General features: G+C 44.9%; 1 protein-coding gene across 1 annotated transcript in view; it reads right to left on the bottom strand.

The window, feature by feature from the left end:
• Window positions 1-13441: 13441 nt before the first annotated feature.
• The window catches only part of Lmcd1 (LIM and cysteine-rich domains 1), a 56666-nt gene continuing 45632 nt past the window's right edge, over window positions 13442-24475 (bottom strand). The window contains exons 5-6 of the mRNA NM_144799.2: window positions 14987-15202; window positions 13442-14057 (exon numbers count right to left, since the gene is read on the bottom strand). Coding sequence (NP_659048.1) covers window positions 13899-14057; window positions 14987-15202 — 375 coding nt within the window. The 3' untranslated portion in view covers window positions 13442-13898. The remainder of the gene's footprint in view (window positions 14058-14986; window positions 15203-24475) is intronic.

Here is a 24475-nt window from a genome sequence, read left to right as displayed (position 1 = left end):
AGGTGGTAAGGGGCAAAAGAGGGAGGGAATCTCCAGACATTTTTATTATTATTATTATTATTATTATTTTTATTCACCAATCTCATACCAGAGGCTTCCTTCTCCAATCAGCCTTACCAGATCACTGGATCAAGGTGGCCTGTGACCACCTCTTGTCATACTGTCTATATTCCTTAGCTCTTCTACATTCTATTCTTATGTTCTTTCATTTGCTTATTTTGTGTTTCTCTCACTAGAATGTAATTTCAGTTTAAGATGGATTTGCAAGGAGTGAAATGAATTGAGGCTGAAATAGTAGCCAGAGAGTAGACTGACAAGGGTTAGAATCCCTCAATAGGAAGGTTGGACATCATGTTAGAGAAAGACAAAAATAAATGCAGTTTAGAGACATGGTCTGACTTGCATTATAGCATCGGCATTTAAGAGAGCCCGGTGTAAGAACAGGGAATAGAATTACCTGAGCCCCTCTGTAGTGAGAGGAGGTATACAGGGGGCATTGGAGAGTGGGAGAGAGTAGGCTTCTGCCTGGGGCTGCTGTTACAGCCCAAGGGAAACTGGATGACTTGGCTATAGAGGCCAAGTATTGGAGAAGCAGGCCCCTGGAGGCTGGTGTGGCTGGACCGTTAGAATTTTCAACACAGTGAGGATATTTAGATGCTCTGCTTAGACTTAACTTTTTTTTTTGCACTGTGAATGCTAACAAAAAAAATGTTGATGTTGAGTTGTGGGACAGTTGTGGTCTGCTCCCCACCTGGCTTTGTAATGCTAGCCAAGAATAATAATAGTGCTATGATTTCATAAGCATTAATTGTTACTTTACTCGAATGCCTGGAATCCCAGCATCACTCTGAATGCTTTATGTGTTTAGCAAAAGATACAGCACACCAGAGCCAACACTGGGATGTATGGAGGGCAAGGATATAGGAGAAATGGTGAGCCTCAAGAGAGAGATAAAGCCCAGCTCTTCTGTCCTTACGAGGGAGAACCTTGGCTCCTGATACTTGACTAACAATGGTCAAGATGTGGCTTTTCCAATTTCTTTGTGTGAGAGCTTAGCCAAACTACTTGCCTTCTTGGAACCTGTTTCCTCCTCTGCATATTGGGAATAATAGTCCCTACTTTTCAGAGCATCAAGGTGACGAAAACAATGAACTGTAATGGATCAGGCAGGATGACTGAGGACCAGGCTCTGTGTGCTTGGCTTGAGGAATTTGACCCACATTCACAGCTGCTGGGTAGTTGCTGTTGCCTTTTTCCTTCTCCCAAGAAGAGGGAGCATGCCATGCGTGTCCAGGATGAGGCATGTGTGTGTGTGTGTGTGTGTGTGTGTGTGTGTGTGTGTGTGTGTGTGGTGAGGGGTGTGTAAGAAATACATGTGGCGCTGAGGCACATGTGTGTGGGGTTCCAGGGTTTAGCAGGAGACAGAATGCACGGACGAAGCGCAGACTGGGCCTTTATTGGGAGGCATGGGCAAGGTAGGGTAAGCAAACTGAGCAGGTTCAGAGTTGCATACTTTTGTGGCTTTTGAACAATAGCAGACCCTTGTCTCTTGGTACCTGGACCATGGGTGACATAGGGCAGGAAGACAATGTCCCTGAGTACAAAAGTCTAAAGGGCGAAACCATGGAACAGGGAGTTTGGACTCAGGACTGACTAATTCATGTCTCTGGAGCCTGCTGACTAACAGGCGGTCTGTGTCTGTTGGGTCAGCTAGGCCTGTTCCTTTTTGTCAGCAAAGCCTTGGATGTCAGGGTGTTGAGAAGAGAGAAAACACAAGCACACTTACTGAGAGTGACAAGACATGGTCCTTTCCTAGGGAAATGTCCAGGCTAGCTGACAGAGTAGCTTTGTAGGTCATATGCAGTCGTGGGCTTTGCTACAAAGATTCTTCTCCCATTCACTCCTTTATTAAACATTTATTTGTTCATTCATTTTGCTCATTCATTCATTCATTCATTCATTCATTCATTTCCTCACCCAGTACTTACTTGTTGATTGCCTCCTTTGTGCCAGGCTTCACTCATTGCTAGTGGGGAAGGCCTAGAAAAACTTCCCTGTAATAGTCAAGGACGGGCATTCAGAAGGAACCCACTGGGATTTCCAGGTTCCTGAATCATGGAACAAGAACTGGACCAGGAAACCATGGCTATTGGTAGCATGGGCTGGAGAATAGCAACAGTTAGAAGTTCAGAGGTCTCCAGTCACAAGACTCATAGCCCTCTGGGGGACATTTATACAATGTGCACTTTCTTTAAAGTTTATTTAGTGCCCGCTATTCTTGTTCATGCTCTGTCTCTGACACATAGAGCTTTAGGCTGTCTTCTCTGTCACTGTTTTCTTTCCAATGTTAATCCTGATGCACTCTCTCTCCAGATCCTTCTTTCTGGCCTTGAAGCTCATGTTCTTAATAAGGAGACAATAAAAAAAAGAAAAAAAAACAAATGCAAACAGAAGATAGGCAGCTGCAGGATCTCAGCTACAGTGATGGCCAAGCAGGGAGGTATAGGATAGTGCAGGAAGTGACCAGGGATGGCTCCTCAGAGTGGGTCATATCCAGGTTGATCCTCCATGGCAATGTGGAGCCAGTGATGTAAGGATCTGGAGGAGGATGGAGCATCTGGAACAGCTAGTGCAAAGGTCCTGGAGTTGGGACAGGAGTTACCTGTGCTGTCTCAGACACATGGAATAGGCGCTGTGTCGGAACAAAGTGATGCAGGAAGGAAGATATGAGTGAAATTGGAGAGCTATGCATGTGACAGATCCTCCAGGCCATGCTAAGGAGAGTGGGTTTTATTCTATGTGATGTCACTGAGTGTCAGGAGTGACTTGAGCTGATGCTTGATAATCATGAGCAGATACGGGCTGGACCACAAGAGTACATGGATGGAGACCAGTTGGTGCTTGGCTAGGGGGACAATGCTAAGTATCTTCTGAATGCACAGTGATAGGCAGGGAAGGTGCTGTGATCCTGGTCCTCATGGAGTCACCTTTACAGTGTTGACCCATGGAGCTGCAGGCCATACAAGCAGCTTGTCCTCCTCTGTGTCAGCTTCATAATTCTTCTCTGTGACAGTTTTGTAAACCCCGTCTTCTAAGTGAGGCCTCTGGGCCCTCCAGGAGCTAGGTCAACTTTCCAGAAGAATACAGCAAATCTTTGTCAAGTGGCTCTTCAGAACCTCCTAAGGAACTGCAGGATCCTCTTTGTCTTTACATGCCAGGGCCACCTTGCTTTGAATGCACACGTGGTGGAAGGTTCTGGGCCTTGTATGCTGCTTTTCACTGTCATCAGGGTGAAATAAAAGCAAGACTTTGCGATACTCAACAAGTTATGCTTCATAGACAAGATGGCTGCCAGCAGAGGTGTGGGTGTGTTCTTCAGCACAGGAGCTTCCTGGATAACCTGGGTTCTCTCTGTTACTTGGCAATCTAAGCCATGCCAAAACCAACTATCTCCATGCCTAGTCAGTAGGTGCTGTGGGTTTGTCTATTTAAAAACAATGATGTTAAGCTGGGCAGTGGTGGCGCATACCTTTAATCTCAGCACTTGGGAGGAGAGGCAGGTGGATTTCTGAGTTCGAGGCCAGCCTGCTCTACAGAGTGAGTTCCAGGACAGCCAGGGCTACACAGAGAAACCTTGTCTGAAAAACAAAACAAAACAAAACAAAACAAAAAACAAAACAAAACAAAACAAAACAAAACAAAACAAAATGATGTTAAAAGAGGAGCAGGCATCTAGAAAGTGCCATGAACTTTCTAGTATCATGTCTTACCAAGTATCATGCCTCATGGATTTGATGTCTCACAGTTAACTAGTGTCGCTAGAGTTGTTAACTGTGTAGTGTGGTCATTCGAAAAATAAAGTGTTTTCATTTTAGGTTCTGGGTGTTTCCTCTAGAACCTTTGGCGTTTTCTTCTAGCCCCCATTTTACCTCCCCCTCGCTCCTCCCCCCCTTTTATTAATGTGAATGTGTAATTGTGACTTCTTTCAACCTGTCCTGTCACTTTGAACTTGGTGACACTTCAGCCTCTCTGGAGTTTAGTTGTGGAGTAACACAGGCCTCAGGAGCTGCTTTGCTTCTCAAAGAAAACAGCAGCCTCTTTTGCTGCCCCACCCCGCTTCCCTAAGCCCAGGCAGCACAGCAAAACATGCTGGGATGCTTCTTTCAGATGGCTGCGACTTTGAAATTCCACTTTGTGACACTGTGAACTGAGATCAAGCAGTGTCCTGACCCAGCCATTCCGCTTGGGGGATGATTTCTTGAAAAAGGTTTTTTTTTTTTTTTTTTTTTCTAAAAAAGGATTTCAGTTTATTTTTATTTATGTATAAATAAATGAAATAAAATTTATTGTTTGTTTATTTACTATCATGTGTGATTGATGTGATATGTTTGTGTGTATTTGTATGTGTGTGTGTATTTGTGTGTGTGTATTTGTGTGTGTGTGAGTGTGTGTGTGTGTGTGTGTGTGTGTGTGTGCGTGTGTATTTCTGTGTGTGTGTGTGTATTTGTGTGTGTGTATGTGTGTATTTCTGTGTGTGTGTTTGTGTGTGTGTGTAGGCCACAGGACAGCTTTCAAGTGTCAATTCTTTCTTTCCGCTGAGGTTTTGGGACTGAACTTTGGCCATCATGCTTGGGCAGCAAATGTTTTTGCCAGCAAAACTGAAGCCATCCGACTTTGCAGGCTGTTATTTGCACAGAGTAGTTTCCAGTTGGAATCTGAAGAAGTCAGGTGACAAGACAGAGGCACGGTAGCCCCAGCTATTAGCACCAGGCCTGTCTTCTGTATTTATCAAGCTGCCTAGCTTCTGGGGTATAAGAATCCCATCTCTGGTTTTGTAGGTTCAGAAAGGGCTTTGGATTAGGAATGGCAGCCTGTAGCCTTTGCCCCAGCCTTAAGCTTGTTGTGGGATCCTGACAGAAATGCTGTGGCTCTTAGGACCTCTATCAGTTGACATAAGGATGTAAGGATCTGCATTGCTCACCATGTTAGATCTCCATTGCCTGCCATGACATTGCTGTGGTGCCTGCCATGTTGGATCTGTGCTACCCACCATGTTGGATCATCTACAATGCTTCCCATGTTGGATTTGTGCCTTCCACTGGCCACATGGTATCTGTGCCTTTCCCCATATCATAGCTGTATTACCTACCATGTTGGGTTTGTGCTGTCTTACAGGATGGGCCTGTGCTACCCACTATGGTGTGACTGTGCTATGCTATACATCATATTTGATGTGTACTAGTGAGTGGGGAAGGCCAGGTCTATGCCTTTCTCCTGGCATACATTGCTTTGCTCAATATTCTATGGATTTCCAAGGCTTGGCATTGTGTTTAGGCCAAAGGAAGATTGAGTGTGTGCTTGACAAGTGGATAAATAAAAGAAGTACCCAACTAGTGAATGAGTTGTCCACTGTTTGGGAGACAAACCATACATTGAGTAGTGGGTACTGCCCAGTCAATGGCTATATTAATCATATAGTGGTTTGAGAGTCTAAGAAGCTGACAGAACATTTCAACAACAACAACAACAACAACAACAACAACAACAACAACAACAACAATCACAAAAGTCTTCCTGGAGGAGGCAGTGCTTTCCAGTGCTCAGAGTTAAAGATACATGGGGTAGCAGAGACGTGTTTCAGATGGAAGCAAACAGAAAGCTCTGGGTATGCATGCTGTGGCCCAAGATGCCCCAGTCACTTTCTTTGAGGAGAGGACCACACAGAAATTGCACTAACCAGACATACATCTTCTTCCCTGGCCTAAAGAGCATGTCCCTCATCTAGCTTTGGCACCCAGAGGTCCCCAGGATGCTTCCCCATCCACCCTTTTTCCCTTTCCCGCTATCAGCTGAAGATGAACTCCACACAGCTCTCCTGTCAGCTGCAGCCCAAACCATTCCCTTGTAGGGCAAAGGCTTGCATCGCTTTGGAGCAATATTTCATAATTTATATATTTGATGAGGATCCAGAGCCTGTGCCAGCAGCCTGCACAGTCTAGCATCCTGGGATCATTAGCTATGCGTGTCACTTCTCTATTTTAAAACTTTCCATATTTGAGCTTGTGGAGTCCATCTTTCCCGTCTACTAGAGTTTTCCCACAAAACGGTTTAGTAAGTATCTATCATGTCTCACAACAGAAAAAGAAGGGGCGGGGACACTATAAAATCCTTTTAGATATTTACTTCAGGGATTACCATTTTATTTAGGTCTTTAAAAAACATTTGTCTTATCTTGCCAGTGATTAAAATATCAAGACAAATGAGATTTTTAGTAGCATTCTAATTGCTTCAAGATGAGCACTGGGATTTGGCTTGCAGCCTAAGAACACGCTGCAGCTTCCCCCAGCCTCCTGCGAGCCTCATTCCTCGATCTTGGGGTGCAGTCTCTGTTTCTTGGCTTCCTCGAGGTGCTCTTCTCCCAAGGTCTTTAGCTCTGACTTCAACATGTCTTGTTCCTGTTGTTTTATTTCTGTGGACTGCTTTGTGGGGCTTTGGCAAGTGGAATTGGCTCCACTTCACCTGGGGGGGGGTTCTTTCCCATCTCTGTATCTAATAGGGCCTCTGTCTTCAAAAGGAACCCAGTTTCATGTCACTTGGATGGAGATGGTTTCCCCCTTCCTTCCTTCCTTCCTTCCTTCCTTCCTTCCTTCCTTCCTTCCTTCCTTCCTTCCTTCCTTCCTGCCTCCCTCCCTTCTTTCCTCTCTCCCTTCTTCCCTCTCTCTGTCTGTCTCTCTTTTGATTTTGTCTCTCTTTATCTCTCTGTGTGTATATCTCTTTACCACTCTCTTTCTGTCTCTTTGTCTCTCTCTTCTCTCTCTGTCTTTCATCCCCCTTTGTGTGTGTGTATCTGTCTGTATGTCTTTTGTCTTTCTTGTTATCCACTCTTCTATCTCTGTACTGACTAAAGGTCTCATGAGGCTAGGCTAGCCTCAAACTTCTTATGTAGCTGAAGAAGACTTTGAAGTTCTGATCCTTCTGCCCCTACTTTCTGAGTTCTGGGGTTACAGGTGTGTGTTGTTACTTTTGGTTTGTGTGGTGCCAAGGACTGAACCCAATTTTTTGTGCATACCACTCCAGCTCTCTACAACCCAACTTTACTCCAAGCTGCTGTAGATATCTTTACTAATTTTCCCCTCCTGCTCCTAAGCAGATGTTGGTCTCCCAGGTCTATGATAAGGCATTGTTAGAGTACCATAGGATTCTGGGCACAGGGATTGGTTGAGGAATAAACATATAACCCACAGTAGCCAACCAAAGTCATCCTTGGAAAACCCTAGAAAGAAACATTCCATCTTCACTGGGATCATGGGCTCCAAGGAGGACCACGGGTTTATATGGTGCTGGTAGCCATGTTTGCTACAGTCTGGGTTAGCCTGTTGGAGAATGTGGAGGAAAACTGTGGTAAGCAGATGGGAGAGGTGGAGGAAAGAAACTGAATCTGAGCTTGAAATGAACTCTGGATCTAGTTGTTGCTAAAGCTGGACATTCTCTTGAAGGCTGACTAGAAAATTGATTCTAGAGTGTCCATCCTCTCTCGCCTTTTGTCTGTTCTTTTTCAATATTCTATCCACAAGTCTAAATCTTTCATGAAGAACAAACATACCTCAAACACCACCACCACCACCACCACAACAACAACAACAAAACAACAAAAAAACATGATGTCAATGTCTGCAGTCCCTATTTTAGCAAAGCCAAGAGTTTGAGCACAGGATCACTTTGTATCAGGCTAGTAGAGTAGGACCCATTTATACACTGGCTGAAACCAAACCAAACCAAACCAAACCAAACCAAACCAAACCAAACCAAACCAAACCAAACCAAACCAAAACATCAGCCAACCCAAAACCAGGGTCCCTGGTCCCTTGTCCCCAGCATCCCAAGTTTTGGCTTGTGAGAAGCAGAGAAAGCTGTGGCTGGCCATCCTTATGCCACTAAATGACCTCACGGTTCTCAGAACCTTCTCAGGATGGAAGCCAAGTTTTGGAGCTCAAGTGAGATGACCCATGGAGTCCATCTCTCAATGTCACTGTTGCTTGTGTGCCCATGGGGTAGATTTGATGAGAAATTAGAAGGACATTTAGAACAGTGGGATTTAGGTGATTCTCCTACAAGGAAATGGTATGTGGGGCTACAGAGACACTGAGTAGCTTTCTATACTGTAAGCAGGGATAGTTTTACACTGTGCCATGAGGTTTCAGGTGATAAAGAGCCCACATCTAGAATGTTCTTCTCTTCAGATTATTTTACTATTGTAATTGTTATTTTAGCTCTTGTGTCTAGATGCATGAGACTGCTGTAAGGTGTATCCGGCCCCTACTTCATGACAAATTTGTCTTATACAAGTATAAGGAATACTTTTCTCTATATAAGTAAAAGAAATACACACTAATGATCAGAAGTCCAATGCACTAAACTTACAGACCAGGGATTGAGGCAGGCTTTCAGAGGTTTAGTCTATCACCATCATGACAAGAAATATGGTGGCATGAAGGCAGACAAGGTGGGTAAGAAGATGCTGAGAGTTCTACATCTTGATCTCTAGGCAGGAGGAATTATATACCACATTGGGCATAGGTTGAGCATATCAGACCTCAAAGCCTACCTCCACAGTGACATACTGCCTCCAATAAGACCACACCTACTCCAACAAAGTCATATCTCCTAATAGTGCCACTCCCTATGGCCAAACATTCAAACAAATGAATCTATGGGGACAATACCTATTGAAACCACCACAAACATGTACCACCACTCCCTTTATATTCTTTTTTTTCTCTTTATGTTTTAATAGTCTCCTACACACACACACACACACACACACACACACACACACACACACTGTGTCTATGTTTACCCTCCATCACCTTCTCATACATCTGCTTATCTGCCTCTTATTTGCAACAGGAAGCCACACTGTGTGTGTGAAATGCCACATCCAGGCCTGGTGCCTCCACTCCATAATGTTCCATTAGAGATGCATTTCTGAGAATGTTTTCTGTATCTCATGTCTGTATTGACACTTCATATTGAGCATCATTTTAAAATCTGTCAATCAAACAGTTCAAATGACCTACAAGAATATATTGGCTTCAGAAATGAGTAGTCAGATAACTAAAGGGATGTGTGGCCTTGAACTTGATGCTTTTCGTTTTAGAAGTCATTACTGTGACCATTGGTGATTGTGGGGTAGAGTAGAAGTTTGCAAGTCTGCAACGCGTGTGCATCCATTTCCTGACTCTGATGGCTGAGCTGTGACTTGTGGATAAGAACATCCTTGTTAGAAATCACACATTAACAAGTTCATGGCAGGGCTGAGGGTGTGACTCAGTGGTAACACTTGCTTAGCATGTGGAGACCCTGGGCTCCATCCCTAGCATGGTGAGGAAGGTTCATATGTGGTGAGTCCTAATATCAGAAAAGATCTTTGACCATTCTTTGCTCTCTGCTTGGCACCTTTCAAATAAGTTTGAGGTTTTATCAGCAGAAAGAAAGCAAAAACACAGCTTCCCTGAAGATACTCTCTGTTCATGAGGGAAACTAAGAAGCACCTGGATGGAGAAGCCAAAGACAGCAAGAAACCCTTTCTTTCCCTGGGAACAAGGCTTTGAGAGTCAGTTTATGTCACAGGAAGTGCCCCACCTCCACAAAGCAGGAAGTGGTACAGCCTGGGAATGGGTACATAGCCAACTGTGTCTGCTTCAGTCTGAAATCTGTATCTGTGATCTTGATCAGTGGGAACACGGTGCAGTTAGCAAAGCGAACCACAGCAGATGCTGGGCTCTTTGCGTTTTTCCATTCTTTGCCAGGCCTTGTACAGAGGGCAAGGGGAACTGTGGTGGTGAGATTATCGTAAAGAAGAGCATGGCTCCTTCTGCGCTGCAAACATCTATCAAAATGTCACATTTTGTTCCCCATAAAAATGTCCAATGATTATTTGCTCATTAAGAATAAAATAAAATTTAAAAAGAAGTTTGCAAATGGAGCTTTTCACTAATAAATAATTGTGGTATGATAAGAGCGCTGGAACGATGTCAGCCTGGGGCTTACTGAGTGCATAGACCAAGGAGCCTAGAGAATGTAGTGATGTTGGCAGCCACTCTTCCTGCTGATTCAGGGATAATACCATGCAACAACTGACATGGGGCATTGGAAAACTGTGTCCTGATGCTTGCTACGGTGCCCCTCAGCTCCAAGTCCTCCTGGAAGAGGCAGCAATTAAGCATAATTAGGAAATGTGATTGCAAGACAAAAAGTTCTATGTGAGAATCAGGGAGCCCTTGACTGTGCTTGAATGAGAGAGTGCACAAGGGAAGAGTGTGTGTGAATGTGTGTGTGTGTTAGTAGCTTGTCAGGAAATAGTGTAGAGATGGTAAGGCTCACCAGGGAGAACACAAAAAGAGCATTGTCTATCTGCCATATATGGCAGGCCAGGATGCAACATGAGAGATGATGGGAGAAGATGATGGCTTGGTACTGAACTGAACAGTCCATGGGAAGGAGAGTGGAATCCCTAAGAGAGGACACAGAAACTCCAAATGCAAGGGCAGCACTCTTGATGCATAGAAAATGCAGTGGTATGCTCCAGGGAGGTGTCCTTGGCTGCCATCCTGTAGCCAGAGGCAAGCTGATCCTGCTGGGGTTTCAACAGGAGGCTTCGGTTATCTAGTCATCACCCTGAGCAACTGTCACCAACCCCAACTTGAATCTGTTTGAATGCTCTCATGGTTCCTAAGGCAGTGTCTCGGCTTTTGTGGCTTTTGTGATGGAGGAGATGGGTGGCCTTGTCCACTCCTGTGCCTCAAGGCCACCTACCCCATTCCCTATGCACTGGTCACATGTGCAGTCTGACTTGTCTGTCCATGCTTCATATTAACCCCTGTATCTTCAACACCAAAACCTGGGCATTAAAAAAAATGGACAAGGTATCTTCTACAGGACCTTTGTGCACAATATTTATGAATACATTTTTAACCTTTGATCCTTCTGTCTTCATCAGATCAGGGTCAACTCATGCCAGATCATCTACCAGTGATGATTTTTATCTTTCTTTTTTTATCTTTCTTTCTTTTTCTTTTTTTAAAAATTTTAATATTCCTGACTAGATCTAGTCTCTTGTTTTTGTGAATCTTCCTTTTACAGGACCCACATTAACTACAATTTCACATTGACCTGTAGATGTGCTCCCCTGAAACTGGTTTCTATAGACTGTAAAATTCACAGAGGCAGTAGCCATTGTTTTTGTACTGTATACCCTGCATGCAGTACAAGGCCTAGAAACTGTAGTGTTTGCTTACTGAACATTTCTAGGATGGATGGCTGTCGCTGGCTGGGTGGGTAAATGCTTGACTGGCTGGTTAGATGGCTGGCTAGGTAGATAGAAGGCTGGCTGGCTGGTTAGATGGCTGGGTGGATAGGTAGATGGCTAGCTGGGTGGATAGATGTCTGGATAGATGGATGACTGGATAGGTAGAAAGCTGGCTAGGTGGGTAATAGCTAGGTGGGTGGGTAGATGGCTTTCTGGAAGAGTAGATAACTTGGTGGCTGGCTGGCTGGGTGGATGGCTTGCTGGGTGGGCCGATGGCTTGCTGGGTGGGTAGATGGCTGGGTGAGCTGATGGCTGGCTGGCTGGTAGATGACTGGGTAGATGGCTGGCTGGCTAGGTAGAGGAATAGAACTATTCTGCTGGTACTTCAGGGACGTGTCTAAGAAATGAGCCATGCCTCATTTTTCTTGTAGAGTATGTGAATTTTCAGCAGATAACAGACTTGACCTTCAGATAAACAAGAAGGAGCTTGGGGTAGTGGCTGGAGTTTGTACCTAAGAGAAAGAAAACTAGAAATCTAGGAAAGTACAGAGTTCTGAGGCTGGAGAGACAAGCGGTCCAAGTTTCAGAAAGTTGTAAATATCAGAGTTGGCTCCTAACTTGACAGGCACTGGGCAACCACGAGAGTTTGAATGGGGGCAAGGAGATGCTCAGAACTCATCTTTGAGACAGCTCAATGTTGAGCAAGCTGAGGGAAGTAGGAGGGATGAGCCGAAGGCAGATGCCCACCGCTGTAGGAGAAATCACAACGGTTCTGCCACACTTGGCAACCACATACATGGGACTGGAGCAGATAAGAGTCTGAGCAGCAGGTGGGACTTTTTAAGGAAAACACTGGTGGTTGGAACGTGCGCTGCTGGGACCAGTGTCTTTTTCATCCTTGCATCTCTGGTAGGAAAAGTCATGGTACTTAGAAGCTGTGTGAAGGAAATGAATTTGAAGACTGAAAATACTCAGACCATAAAAGGGAGATTAAAAACCAGGCCCCAAAACTTACTCTGTTTGGCTCACAAAATGTTCAGTTAGCAACATGGACAAATGGAAGACTCCTCATAAAAATGCCATAGTTTAAAAGATTTATGTTTACTGCGCACCATGGCCCATTCACGGGTTGAGCAAAGGTACCTTGGGCAGCTCCTAGCACTCGGCCAGGTCTCCCGGGGAGGTTCACTAAGGACCTGTCTGGATGCTAATGACAGATGAGTTGGCCCTTTGGCTCCAAGAAGATCATCAGCTCCAGTAACCTGCTTGCCTGAAAGGAATGCGAATGTTCTAGAAGCGTTCTTTCCTCCCCCTCTCTGTCTATGGGATTATTAAACAATCCCTCAGGGAATTGGAATTCCCTCCCAGGAATCTTATTCTGGGACAAGGAAAGGCTGAATGAAACCGGAAGGGGGAATCTGTCACCCAGTAAGATTTCATACAATGTGTACAAGACAGCGTAACCAGTAGCAGAGACAGTGGTGACATAACAATGGTTGAACCACACTTGGCCAGGGCTGCTTAGTTATGTACACTTCTTGCATCCTATTTAAACCTAGGCCTCTTGTAAGTGCCGCAAAGATAGACCTCTCTCTCTCTCCCTTTCTCTCTCTCTCTCTCTCTCTCTCTCTCTCTCTCTCTCTCTCTCTCTCTCCCTCTCCCTCTCTCTCTCCCTCTCCCTCTCCCTCCCCCCTTCCCTTGCTCTCCCCCTCTCTCTCACCCCCTCTGTGTCTCTGTGTCTCTGAGTCACTGGATCTCTTTGTCCCTCTCCCATTCATGGCCAAGTTAAACAAATTTCCTTTTTATGTTTTTCACTATTCATTTGGCTCTCTTAATTGGCCTATTGCGATGGATGGCTGAGCCTGGCTTGTTAGGGTTGCCACGGGCACAGGCCTCAACCCTTAATTCTAGTGGCATTTCTAATTTTAGGGTACCATGAAATATGAATTGTGTTTCTATTAGGCATCTGGGAGCATGGGCAACAGAGGAGATGGAGTGAGAGTCTATGAAGCACAACTCTTGAAGTAACTCATTAGCATTTGCTAATCTGGCAGTATCAGTTTAGGGGCTTGGGGTTAAACGCATGTTACAGAATCATTCTCATGGCATAAATAACGAGATAAAAGTGTTGTGTGTGTGTGAAATTCATAAACCTTTTATTGATATGTTTATCATGCCAAAAACATTGTTTATTGAAGATTCAGATTCCACTTGAGAAAGAGGCAAACAAATGGGAGTTGAGAATCTCATCCTGCCCCCTGGAGAGATCCCATGTCCACGAGAGAAAAAAAAAAGCATATCCTACATCTACTTCTTGATTGGATCCCTCAGAAATGCATTCTGGGAAATTTCTCCTAGGGCTCCCTGGCAGGATACCAGTGTGTCTTTAGTTGGTTGCAGCTAGGAAACAATAAATCCATTCTAAGACTTCTTAGAATACCTCTGTTTTTGAAACTACTGACCCTCTAAGATCTACCACTGCTCAACCTAGAATATGCACTGCTTGCTGGCCGTGGCATCCGCCCCATAGGATGGCTTCAGTCTCCTGGTGGGATCCGATAGACTCTGCTGGCTGTGGGCGGGCAGCCTTTCAGGAGCGTTTTGACTTGCTGCATGTGGGGCACAGGAGCTGACCCTTGGTGACGATGTACGCACGGCCGCTCAGCAGCTGCTCACAGCCCTCGCAAATGAAGTGCTTCCGATGCCAGGCCAGGTCTTCCACACGCTGGTAGTCTTCTGAGAAGATGATCTGGAAAGAGAGACAGAAGGAATGCAGGACTGAAGCTCTGCCCCCAGAAAGAGGGTAAGTTATGGGATGGTGGTTTATCCCATTCCATTTTTGTTGTGACCTTTAAAGACCTCCATGAAGAAGTCGGAGGCAGGTGGTGTGGTCCTTGCGGAGGGTCATGCTTGTGTCTTAGCTTTCCTGACAGGAAAAAAGAAAATACTCTTCTCTAGGCAGGTTCTTATTTATCTATCTGTGAAACATTTTGGGTAAATCCAGAGGCCAGTTGTTTTCAGAGTCAGGGTTACATAACTCGCATGACCCCGGAAGAAAACAATGGAGCAGTGGCCACTCTCTGAGAGCAAGGAATCAAGGGGTCCCTTGGACCCAGAATGAAGTGATCCTCTAGAATGACTCCTGGACTTTCTGACTTTGTAGCACAACAGGACACAAACATGGGCTGTCACTTAGATATTTGCCAAACTTGGAAAATTATATAATCTCTCTGTACCTCCTCTCCACACTACCTGGCTGGTTTTCTCTCTCTCTCTGCCTCTCTGCCTCTGTCTCTGTCTCTCTGTCTCTCTGTCTCTCTCTCTCTCTCTCTCTCTCTCTCTCTCTCTTTCTTCTTTTATTTTTTTTATTTTTACAATACTGATGTCTAAGGATTCAAACTCAAGTCTTCATACCTGCAGGGCAAGCATTTTACTAGCTGAGCTATCAGGGTGGTCCTCCTACATGCAACCTCCAAAGTTCTTGGGTTATAAGCAACGTATGTCACCATTTTTTTTTCTTAGCTCAGGTCCATTTTATAGATGAGAAAATAGAGGGTTAGAGTACCCAGTGAGGCCCAGCCCAATTTTCTCAAATGAAGAATACATCATCAGCAAAGCCACAGCAGTTGGCCTTGGGATTTGCACTATATAACAGGGCCATCAGCCTACCAGTCTCACCTCATCACAGCCTGAGCACCGGGGCCGCACACTCTCACAGTAGTGGCGGCCACACCAGGGTGCACCATCCTTCCAGAAGTAGATGAGGTCCACCAGTGGCTCTGAGCACTTGATACACTGAAAGCACGTGGGGTGCCACTGTTTGCTGTATCCAGCCCTGTCAGCGTAGACCACAGGGCTGTCAACTGGGGCTGCTCCCTTGCAGAGCTCACAGACCTGGAAGGGATATGAGAGAGAGAGAGAGAGGGGCAATGTGATGTGGGTTTAAAAATTCCAGTCCCACCTTTTCTACTTTCTGTATAGTGCTGGGCAAGTTAAAAGACCTCTCTGCTCCTTGGTTTGGCTACCTGTAAAGCGGGATAAACGTGTTGTCTGTCTTGTGAGGACTAAATATAGTAGCATCTCTGTCCCCGAGATTCTCAACTTCACTAGTCTCCTCACTGTTTAGGTACTCATGGTTACCAGGAGCTCTACAACGTTTTTGTTGATGTGAAAAACAGGAATTGATAGTCCACCTTAGGAGAAATGAAAACTATAGATGTTTAAATTACTGACCCCCTCATAATCATAGGCATAAGCTTATATGGTGTGTTAACAGATGTGCTTTGTGCCCGAAAACAACTGTATTTTCTAAAACAGACAAACAAAAATTAGTGAGAAGAACAATCCAAAATACTCGATTTCAAACTATACAGTTTGAAAATCTTTTAAATGACTCACTTAGGCCAGCTGGAGTCTCTTAACCATTGGTCTGTCTGTATTTTGCCTGGTGCCAATTTGGGTGAAATCTGTGGAGGAACTCTGGCCTCCAGCTGATAAGTTGAACTAGGAAGGGAGGAGTATTTTAATAGCCGGCCAAGAAAACAGGATATGCGTCTTTGACTCTACATCAAAATCCAACCAGCGTCAGTTTCGCAGAAGTTAGTCAGGGACCTGAGATGGTTTAATGGGTAAGGGTGCTTGTGCCAAGGCTGATGACCTGTGTTTGACCCCTGCAGCCTACACAGTGGACAGAAAGAACTGAGTCTAGCAAATTGTCCCCTGAACTCCACATGTGTGCTGCGGTACTTGTGTGTCCCCTTAAGAAAATATAAACAAATCCTGTCCGCATACAGTACTAAGCCATAGGAATCCTTCCTTTTGCCTAATTTAAATAGATTTCTTGCCCTGTATTGTCTTCTGATCAGTTTTTTATTCTTGAATCATTTAAGATTTATAGGGGAAAAAAGGGAATCCACACACACCATGTACCATTTTCTCTGTTCTTAATGACTTGTATTTGCCCATGAGCCAGTAGTAGTAAGTCACCGAGGGACCTCATTCAGGTATCCTCAGAAGTCACGTGATCCTCCTTCCTCTATTTTGGTACACACCCAGGTCCCCATCCTTAGTCCTCTGCTTTTGTGGGCTCCTCTTTGAGGGAATGGGTTTCTGGGAGTCCCAGACAGTTTGGGGTAGTCATGGTCACATACTTGGTAAAATGTATGCCAGTTAGAATCTTCCTGATGTCACCATTATGGGCTAAGACTGAGATGGGGACTCCAGAGGTCATCACTGTTTTCCTTACCTGCTACCAGGGGCATTTGCTGTCATTATGTCTCCTAAGGAAGATTGTTGACCAAGGTCAACATCCTTGACCTTGAACCCCATTTACACTTGGTTGTCAGGCTTATCACAATGAAGATTTCTTTCTTTTTTCTCTTTCCCAGAAGCTTAGTCCTTGCCCTCTTCTAAAGAGCCTGCTATTCTTCCAGGGTTCAAGTAGCTACATACAATATATGGAATCTTTATGAGACCTTGACCTCACAGGTATTTTCAGAACCACTGGTTGACAAATCTCCTGGATTTATGAGTGTTACACAGCTTTCTTCTTATGTAGCCATTCATCTATCCATCAACCTATCTATCTGTCTATTTTTCCACTCACCCACCTACCCACAAAACTACGCATCCATTTACCCACCTATCTGTCCACTCATATATCAATCTATACACCTATCTATCTATTCACCAATCCACCTATTTCTCCATCCATCCATCCATCCACCCACCCATCCATCCATCCATCCATCCATCCATCCATCCATCCATCCATCCATCTATCCATCCATCCATCATCCATCCATGTATCCATCCTTTCATACCTCTTTCCCTTTATAAATGCATTTTGTTTGTTTGTTTGTTTGTTTATCTCCTCAGGAATGGAATTTTGACAGTTTTACAACATAAACTCTCCTGAGCCCTTCTGAATCCTCTTCTGCTCCAAGGGCCCAGGATGATGGTTCTCAGGTCCTTTGGGCATGTTTGCACACTGCAGTGTACTTGAGATATTGCACCCATTATCACACACCTGGCAGTCATTTCTGTATTAGGAAAGCTGTTGTTTTCCCTTCAAGATATTTGGTGACTTGTTCAGTGATTCACAATTTTAGAAGAGTGAGAACCTAGGCCAAGCCACCTCCAAAACCCAGGCTTTTAATCTGGTGTCAGCAAACAGCTGCCTAGGGTTCCTCCAGGTATTAACAAATATTAGCAAATATTTTATCCTCAAAAAGAACTTCATTTTTCTCATTAACTGACTTAGATTTTTTTTTTTCAGGATAACTGTGCCTAATGACTACATTTTCTTTCTTTCTTTTTTTCCCCCAAAGTCTTTTTTTTTTAAATTAGGCTTCATTTACATTTCCAATGCTATCCCAAAAGTCCCCTATACCCCCACGCCCCCCACTCCCCTACCCACCCACTCCCACTTCTTGGCCCTGGCGTTCCCCTGTACTGAGGCATATAAAGTTTGCAAGACCAATGGGCCTCTCTTTCCAATGATGGCCAACTAGGCCATCTTCTGATACATAGGCAGCTAGAGACACGAGCTCTCGGGGGTACTGGTTCATATTGTTGTTCCACCTATAGGGTTGCAGACCCCTTTAGCTCCTTGGGTACTTTCTCTAGCTCCTCCATTGGGGGCCCTGTGATCCATCCAATAGCTGACTGTGAGCATCCACTTCTGTGTTTGCTAGGCCCCAGCCTAGCCTCACAAGAGACAGCTATATCTGGGTCCTTTCAGCAAAATCTTGCTAGTGTATGCAATGGTGTCATCGTTTGGAGACTGATTATGGGATGGATCCCCGGGTATGGCAGTCTCTAGATGGTCCATCCTTTCATCTCAGCTCCAAACTTTGACTCTGTAACTCCTTCCATGGGTGTTTTGTTCCCAATTCTAAGAAGGGGCAAAGTGTCCACATTTTGGTCTTCGTTCTTCTTGAGTTTCATGTGTTTTGCAAATTGTATCTTGTATCTTGGGCATTCTAAGTTTCTGGGCTAATATCCACTTATCAGTGAGTACATTTCAATTGCATGAGTAGAAATGTCATGGAAATTTGTTTTCTCTTTTGTTACATAAAATGCTCACAGGGTGTCGTAAATTTTAGCTGTTGGCTCAGAATACCGGAAATGTTTACTGTCTGACCATTCAATGTTTGCTGACCTTGGTCTTTCCTTTGGATGCCAATTTTAATTTACAAAGTACTGCCAGCCCAGCTCCCAGATATTTACATTTTGCCAAGTTTAGATAGGGAGGCATATGTAAAAGTCTGCTATAGGGACTGGAGAGAGATGGCTTAGCCATTAAGAATGCTTACCGCTCTTCAGAGTACCCACATGTGGTTCCCAGTCTGACTATGTTGTGTCACAGTCCCATGCCCAGTGACTCTCAGCTCTGGGCTTGAGGTCACTGCTCTTCTCTAGCCCTGCCTACTTGGAGACCCTGGTCCTCAGGCTTCTCCTCTCTGAAGTCCCCTCGAGGGCACAGCAATATACTCTTTTACTCTCTTTCCCTAGAGCTTTCGCTTTTCAGTAGGCCAGGAATTTGCAAAACCTAAGGAGATATGTGTACTTTTAAGGAATTCCTTTGAGAAACAGTGATGTGGACTGCTAAAACCTGGCCTGACCTGTGAGCTTTGTGCAAAGTCGGCCATGTCTCAAGTACTACAAAGGCAAATTTGAGTTCCTAGAGGGTTTACATTTTAACACTATCCAAGGAAGTCTAGTGTGGCCATTTTTGGACTTTTTGGTAAAGGAGGTGGTCCAGGCAGGCAGAATTTTCTTGGGACCAGGGTAAAAGGCATTTAGGAGGTTATTTATCTTAAGCACATCAGCTAATTTTGCTCCGGTTCCCAAGGGCCTAAACTCGACTTGCTCATAACAGGGTTCCCAATATCTGCTAGAGGACCTTATCTGCATGGCACTTTTCCCCCAGGGAGAGGGGATGGGGGAACAAATCCTCTCAGGGGTAGAATGAGTAAGAAGCTTTTCTTCATACCCATGCCTTTCTATGACCCACACACATGGTGTAAGATGCTTAGTGAAATTGTCGAAGGCAGTGGTTCACATTTCTAATCCCAGCCCCCAGGAGATGAAAGCAGGAGGATCTCTACAACAAGCTAGAGAGCTGCCAGGGAAGTAAGCGAATAGGAAAAACAAGTTGAAACGAGTGGTTTTGAAGCTCTTACGCTTGGGCCTAGGCAGTGTTTAAACATCTGTTTCTAGAAGGACAAGGAATGGATCAGACTCGGCTGTTGGTTGCTGCACCTTTGTGGGGCCCACAGGTTCCCGGCCTTGGGATGTGTTCAGATCTCACTGGCATTGTCTTGGATGTTCTTCCAATAAGCATGGCACTGAGTTACCTTTCTCTGAGAAATCATGTCCCAGTTTAGTGGAAGAAGATGTGCTGAGTGCCATCCTATGGCACAAAGAAGAAGGGTGCGTCTCTGCTTATGACAGTGTTAGGTCATCAGAAGTGGAAAACATATGTTGTCATGTGTCTAACACTGCCAACGATCAGTCTCCTGACTCAGCGACACAGTTCAGTAGAGACTTCATATTCACTCGTACAATGGAGAGTCTGACCAGCAGCGGTGCCCTGCTGCCCTGCCCTGCCCTGCTCAGTGCCATGAAAGAGAACAATACCCATGGAGAGTCCAGGAAAAACATCAAATGTCATTGGCTCAGTGTATCCCAAACCCCTATTCCTTTTATTTTTTTTAAGCAACAGTGTCAATTTGAACCATCTTAAACAGAGCTGTCATGCTCTCCTAAGTTATAAATCACCCATGTAGCTTTACCAAGATTCTGTTTCTAAAGATATGCCCCTGAGGGTTTCTGAGAAGAACAAAGTTACAGTATCCAGAAACTTCCATACCAAGGTGATCATCACATTCAGGCTGTAGAGACAGAATCCCAAGGAGACCCTGCCTGACCAACTCGGCTGGGCATTTTCCTCAGTCCAGTCCAAACATCAGAAGTGTAGACTTCCACTCAGGTAAATTTGAGTGGATAGGGACAAGATGACCCTATGGAGTGCTCATCAAATGGCTGATTTGAGAACAAAAGGGACCTGATTGACATAAGCCACTTGGCTCGGATGGCTTGTTCCATAACCTAACAAGAAAAACTACATTGAAAAGGGACACGTGCAGCCATGTGCCTGCAGCATGACACAAAAGCATTGAGGATCAGTCCAAAGCAGGTTCAGGACAGTGGGCAAGAGCCATGTGGCCATAGAAATGTGTCTAAGGACCGAGGTTCAGAGAGATCCAAGGGCACAGAAGGCCTCTGTAGCTACAGTCATCTCTGCCTTAGGCTTGCCAGAAGCACATCCCGCTCATGCTATTTTATTTTCTCCTGGAAGGCTCTTATCCGAAGGCCTACCCAGTCTAAATCCAGAGTGCCTAGTGAAAATCTCACCATTGCACTCCAGTAAATATTAACACAAGGCCTTGAATTTAGGCACTGGCTTTGCTCCAATGCAAACACTCAACAATTTATTTATAAACAGCATCTCCCATGTCCTCTTATGGTGCTTAGTCCCCATCGTTGTCTCCTAGTCTTGGGTCCCAGAGAAGGTCCCCCTCCCCTCCCATTTTCTTGCCTGGCATCGTTTCTGCAGGCTTAGCTGTCTTGAGTTCTGTTTTCCTACACACTAGCCTTCCTAAGACCTCAGAGGGTGCAGAAGGATCACACTGGCTGTACAGTGGTTAGGGACCCAGACCTGGACTATGGTCAGTACCATGGCTTCATCTCTAGGAAAGCATAGGGGAAACTGGGGCTTTCCCAAGCCTCAGTAACAGTGGTGGTCCTTGGCTTATAGGAAACCCACCATTCATGGTGGCCATTACTGGTAACAGCCTTTTTACCAAGTCTGTCTTCTTAGAGCAGGTTGCAACTATAGGATTTTTGCCCAGAGGTTAAACATCAGGGGTTTTTAATTGTATCCTTGTTACTCATTCAATACTGAGATGGGCATGAAGCACATAAGCTACTCTCCCAAGAGAAAACAGCAGCCTGCATTTGTTTTGAGATGTAGCTTGGATCACCATGAGCCCAAGGACCAGCTTTGTACAAAAATAAATAAGCTGATCAACAGATGAGCAGAGAAACTTTTCAGTGTGGTCTGTTTCAGGGGCCATGCACAATGTCTAGACCCAGGGGCATGGGATATCTGCTGTATCACATGTTTCTAGCAGAGGAAGAGAGGGGCTGCAGAGGTGGATCAACAGTTAAAGGCACTGGCTGCTCTTGTGGAGGAGTTCAGTTCCCAGCACCCACAAATCAGCTCACAACCATCTGAGACTCTAGTTAGAGGGTGTCTGAATCTTCTGACCTTGAAAGGCACCACACACACACGGTACACATATATACATTTAGGCAAGCACTCATACAGATAAAAGTTTAATAATAATTTTTTTAAATTAGAAAGAAAAATCACACACACACACACACACACACACACACACTGATTTATAGGGTAATTTTGGGGATTAGATAAAATGACATGAACATTTCCAGGCTTGTTCCTGGCATAAGTAAATAATGGCAGCTTGCAACATTGTAACCTCTTAATCATCATCACATTATCATCACCACCATCATCATCACCATCACTAGGACCATCACTGACACCATGATCAGCATCATCATCACTAGGACTATCCTCACCATCCCTATCATCACCACTGGCACCTTTATCACCATTACTACGATCATCACCATCATCATCTACACCACCATCATCACTGTTATTGTTATTATTACTATCTCCAACTATCATCACCAACACTCTCACTATCACCACCATAACAATCAACGTTACTTTTTAACCTATCAAAGCAAAAAGCAAAAGGAAAAAAATTAAAAGGATGAAACTCAAATAATTAGAAAAAAAACAAAACAAACCTGAAGATAGTTTTTTTTTCTGGCTCAGGGGTCAGCAAACTACATTTCTCCATGGATCAACTCCTGCCTACTTCCCTTCACTTTTGGAAATAAAGTTTTATTGGCTCACAGCCAATTACTTGTTTAGATAGAGCCTATAGCAGCATGATACAGTGTTGAGTGGAGGTGACAGGGCCTGCTACCTTTTATATATTCTCCCTCTGTCCTTTATTGAAAATAGCTTGTCACTGGCTGTTTTAGTCAATGGAATATTATGCAGCCCACTTAGAAGAAGGAAAAAAAAATGACTGTAAAAGTCACATGTTCACATGGGAAAGTATTTATAGTATAAAAAGTGGGATAAAGGGATTTTTCTCTTTGGAAAAATGATCTTTTTAAATGTCATTAAAATATCCCCACCGAGAAGGAAGAAGGCAGAGGCTGAGGAGCCTGGTTACCATGATGATTTTGAGGGCTGCCCCCAATTTCCCACTCACGGGCACCTTGGTCAGGGAAGGTGAAGGGACCACGGTTGGCTGTGCCTGGGTGGTTCCTCACTGGTCTCTATACCTTTACTCCAGTTCAAATAAAGGTGGCTCACAGAGGGGCTGAGGCAGCTTTGAGTCCCTGAGTAGGATTGGCAGGAAAGGCAGCCAGCCTGCACAGCCCACAAGCCAAACATCTGCTCCGACAAAAAACTTGGAAGTCCCTTGCCCACAAATATGTCCCTTCTGGGACGGGCCTCAGCTTGAGCTGCCAGTGGCTGTAAGTTTCCATCAGAGAGGCCCTCCTATGGAGGAGGGTGGAGTCGAAGGCCCATTGTACCTCCCTTTGCATTTTTGTGGGGAGATGGGGGAGAAAGAGTTGGCATCCCACTGAGTATCTTGGGATCTTATGAATGCACTCTCAAGGCTTCGGGAGCCTCCACACCCTCCTCTTCTTTGACTCTCAGTTGCCTGCTCTCAGATCACCTGTCCCGAGGAAGGGCCATGGAGAAGTGGGAACGCTGGGGGCACAGGGGAAGGATGTTTAGCCTTAGAGAGCCGAGAGTACATTTTATGCTCTGTTCTGGCATTCTGTCCCCTTTCTTGAGTTTCAAGTGTGGGATGGTGGAAAGGCGGAAATGCCTGGGCACAGTGACATGCCTGGGAACCCTGTATATTCAATTTCCAAGTGAACATCCACTGAGCTCTCCAAAAGCAAGGAAACCGCCTGTCAGCAGTCAGAGCATGTGTAGAACAGGCATCCACAAATCCTATCCAGGAGAGAAAAATGGGGGCTGGGGGCTTGAAGAGAGAGTGAGGAGCTTTGGTGGGGTATAGCACAGGTTTCTGGCTGTTCACAACTCCCTGGCCAGAGCCTTGAGATGCTCCTGAGACCCATGAGGAGAGACTTGGGCTGGGGTAGGGTGTGCTTCTGATCTTTCTAGAACACAGAGAAAAGGGCTTCAATCTCCAGCAGGCTGGGCTGTGAAGGATGTCAAGTGCCGTGGTTCACTCCAGATATACAGATCTCCATCCTTTCTAGGAACTGTTCTCAGGACTGCTCACACCACACTGCTAGCAACAACAAGACTTGAATCAGTCCACTGCTACTTAGCAAACTACTATGGTCGTGTCCCATATGGGCTCTTTATCTGGATAAATTGTTTGATGTCTTCAAGCTAACTCATGATCATCCCAAAGATTTAAAGATATTGAATTAGTCTTGGTGATTTGAAAAGCTAGTCTCTCCCTCCCTGCCTCCCTCCAGGAGTGACAGCAGATGAGTTGGTGCTTGGGAGTATTTATTTCTACCTTGGGATTTTCTTATGGAGAGGCCTTATTGAAGGATCCGTGGCTGAGGGTGTTTCTACCATGCTTTTTTTTTCTTTCACTATCAATGTGATGATTGTGATCTGTGATCTATTTTGAGGCTGGCGCAGACAGCCACGCCTCTTAGTTAGTTGCCCAAGCACACAGATGTACTTCTGATGATTTAGGCCAATGTGCCTTATTGGCAGGTCTACCTGACATAGTGGACTTTGAAAGCTAAGCCTGGCATCGGGATCTATGAACTGACCTCATCCTTATTAGAGGTAAGTTGCAGCCATAGGGCAGGTAGGGTTCAGGCAGAGCTATGTCTGGTGTTCTGGCTCCTGTCTAGTATTGGGATTCCCATGAATTACAGCCTGTTGTTGAGCATTCTCCAGAGGGCTTTGGCATGACAATCCTCTGTGAGAGTGGTGTGTTGGGGTGGGAAGAACTCAGGAGCCTAATGGTCATTGCTGCTAAACTGAGG

The sequence above is a fragment of the Mus musculus genome, chromosome 6, assembly GCF_000001635.26.
Source record: "Mus musculus strain C57BL/6J chromosome 6, GRCm38.p6 C57BL/6J".
Lineage (NCBI taxonomy): Eukaryota > Metazoa > Chordata > Mammalia > Rodentia > Muridae > Mus > Mus musculus.
This window is presented reverse-complemented; position numbering and strand designations above follow the sequence as displayed.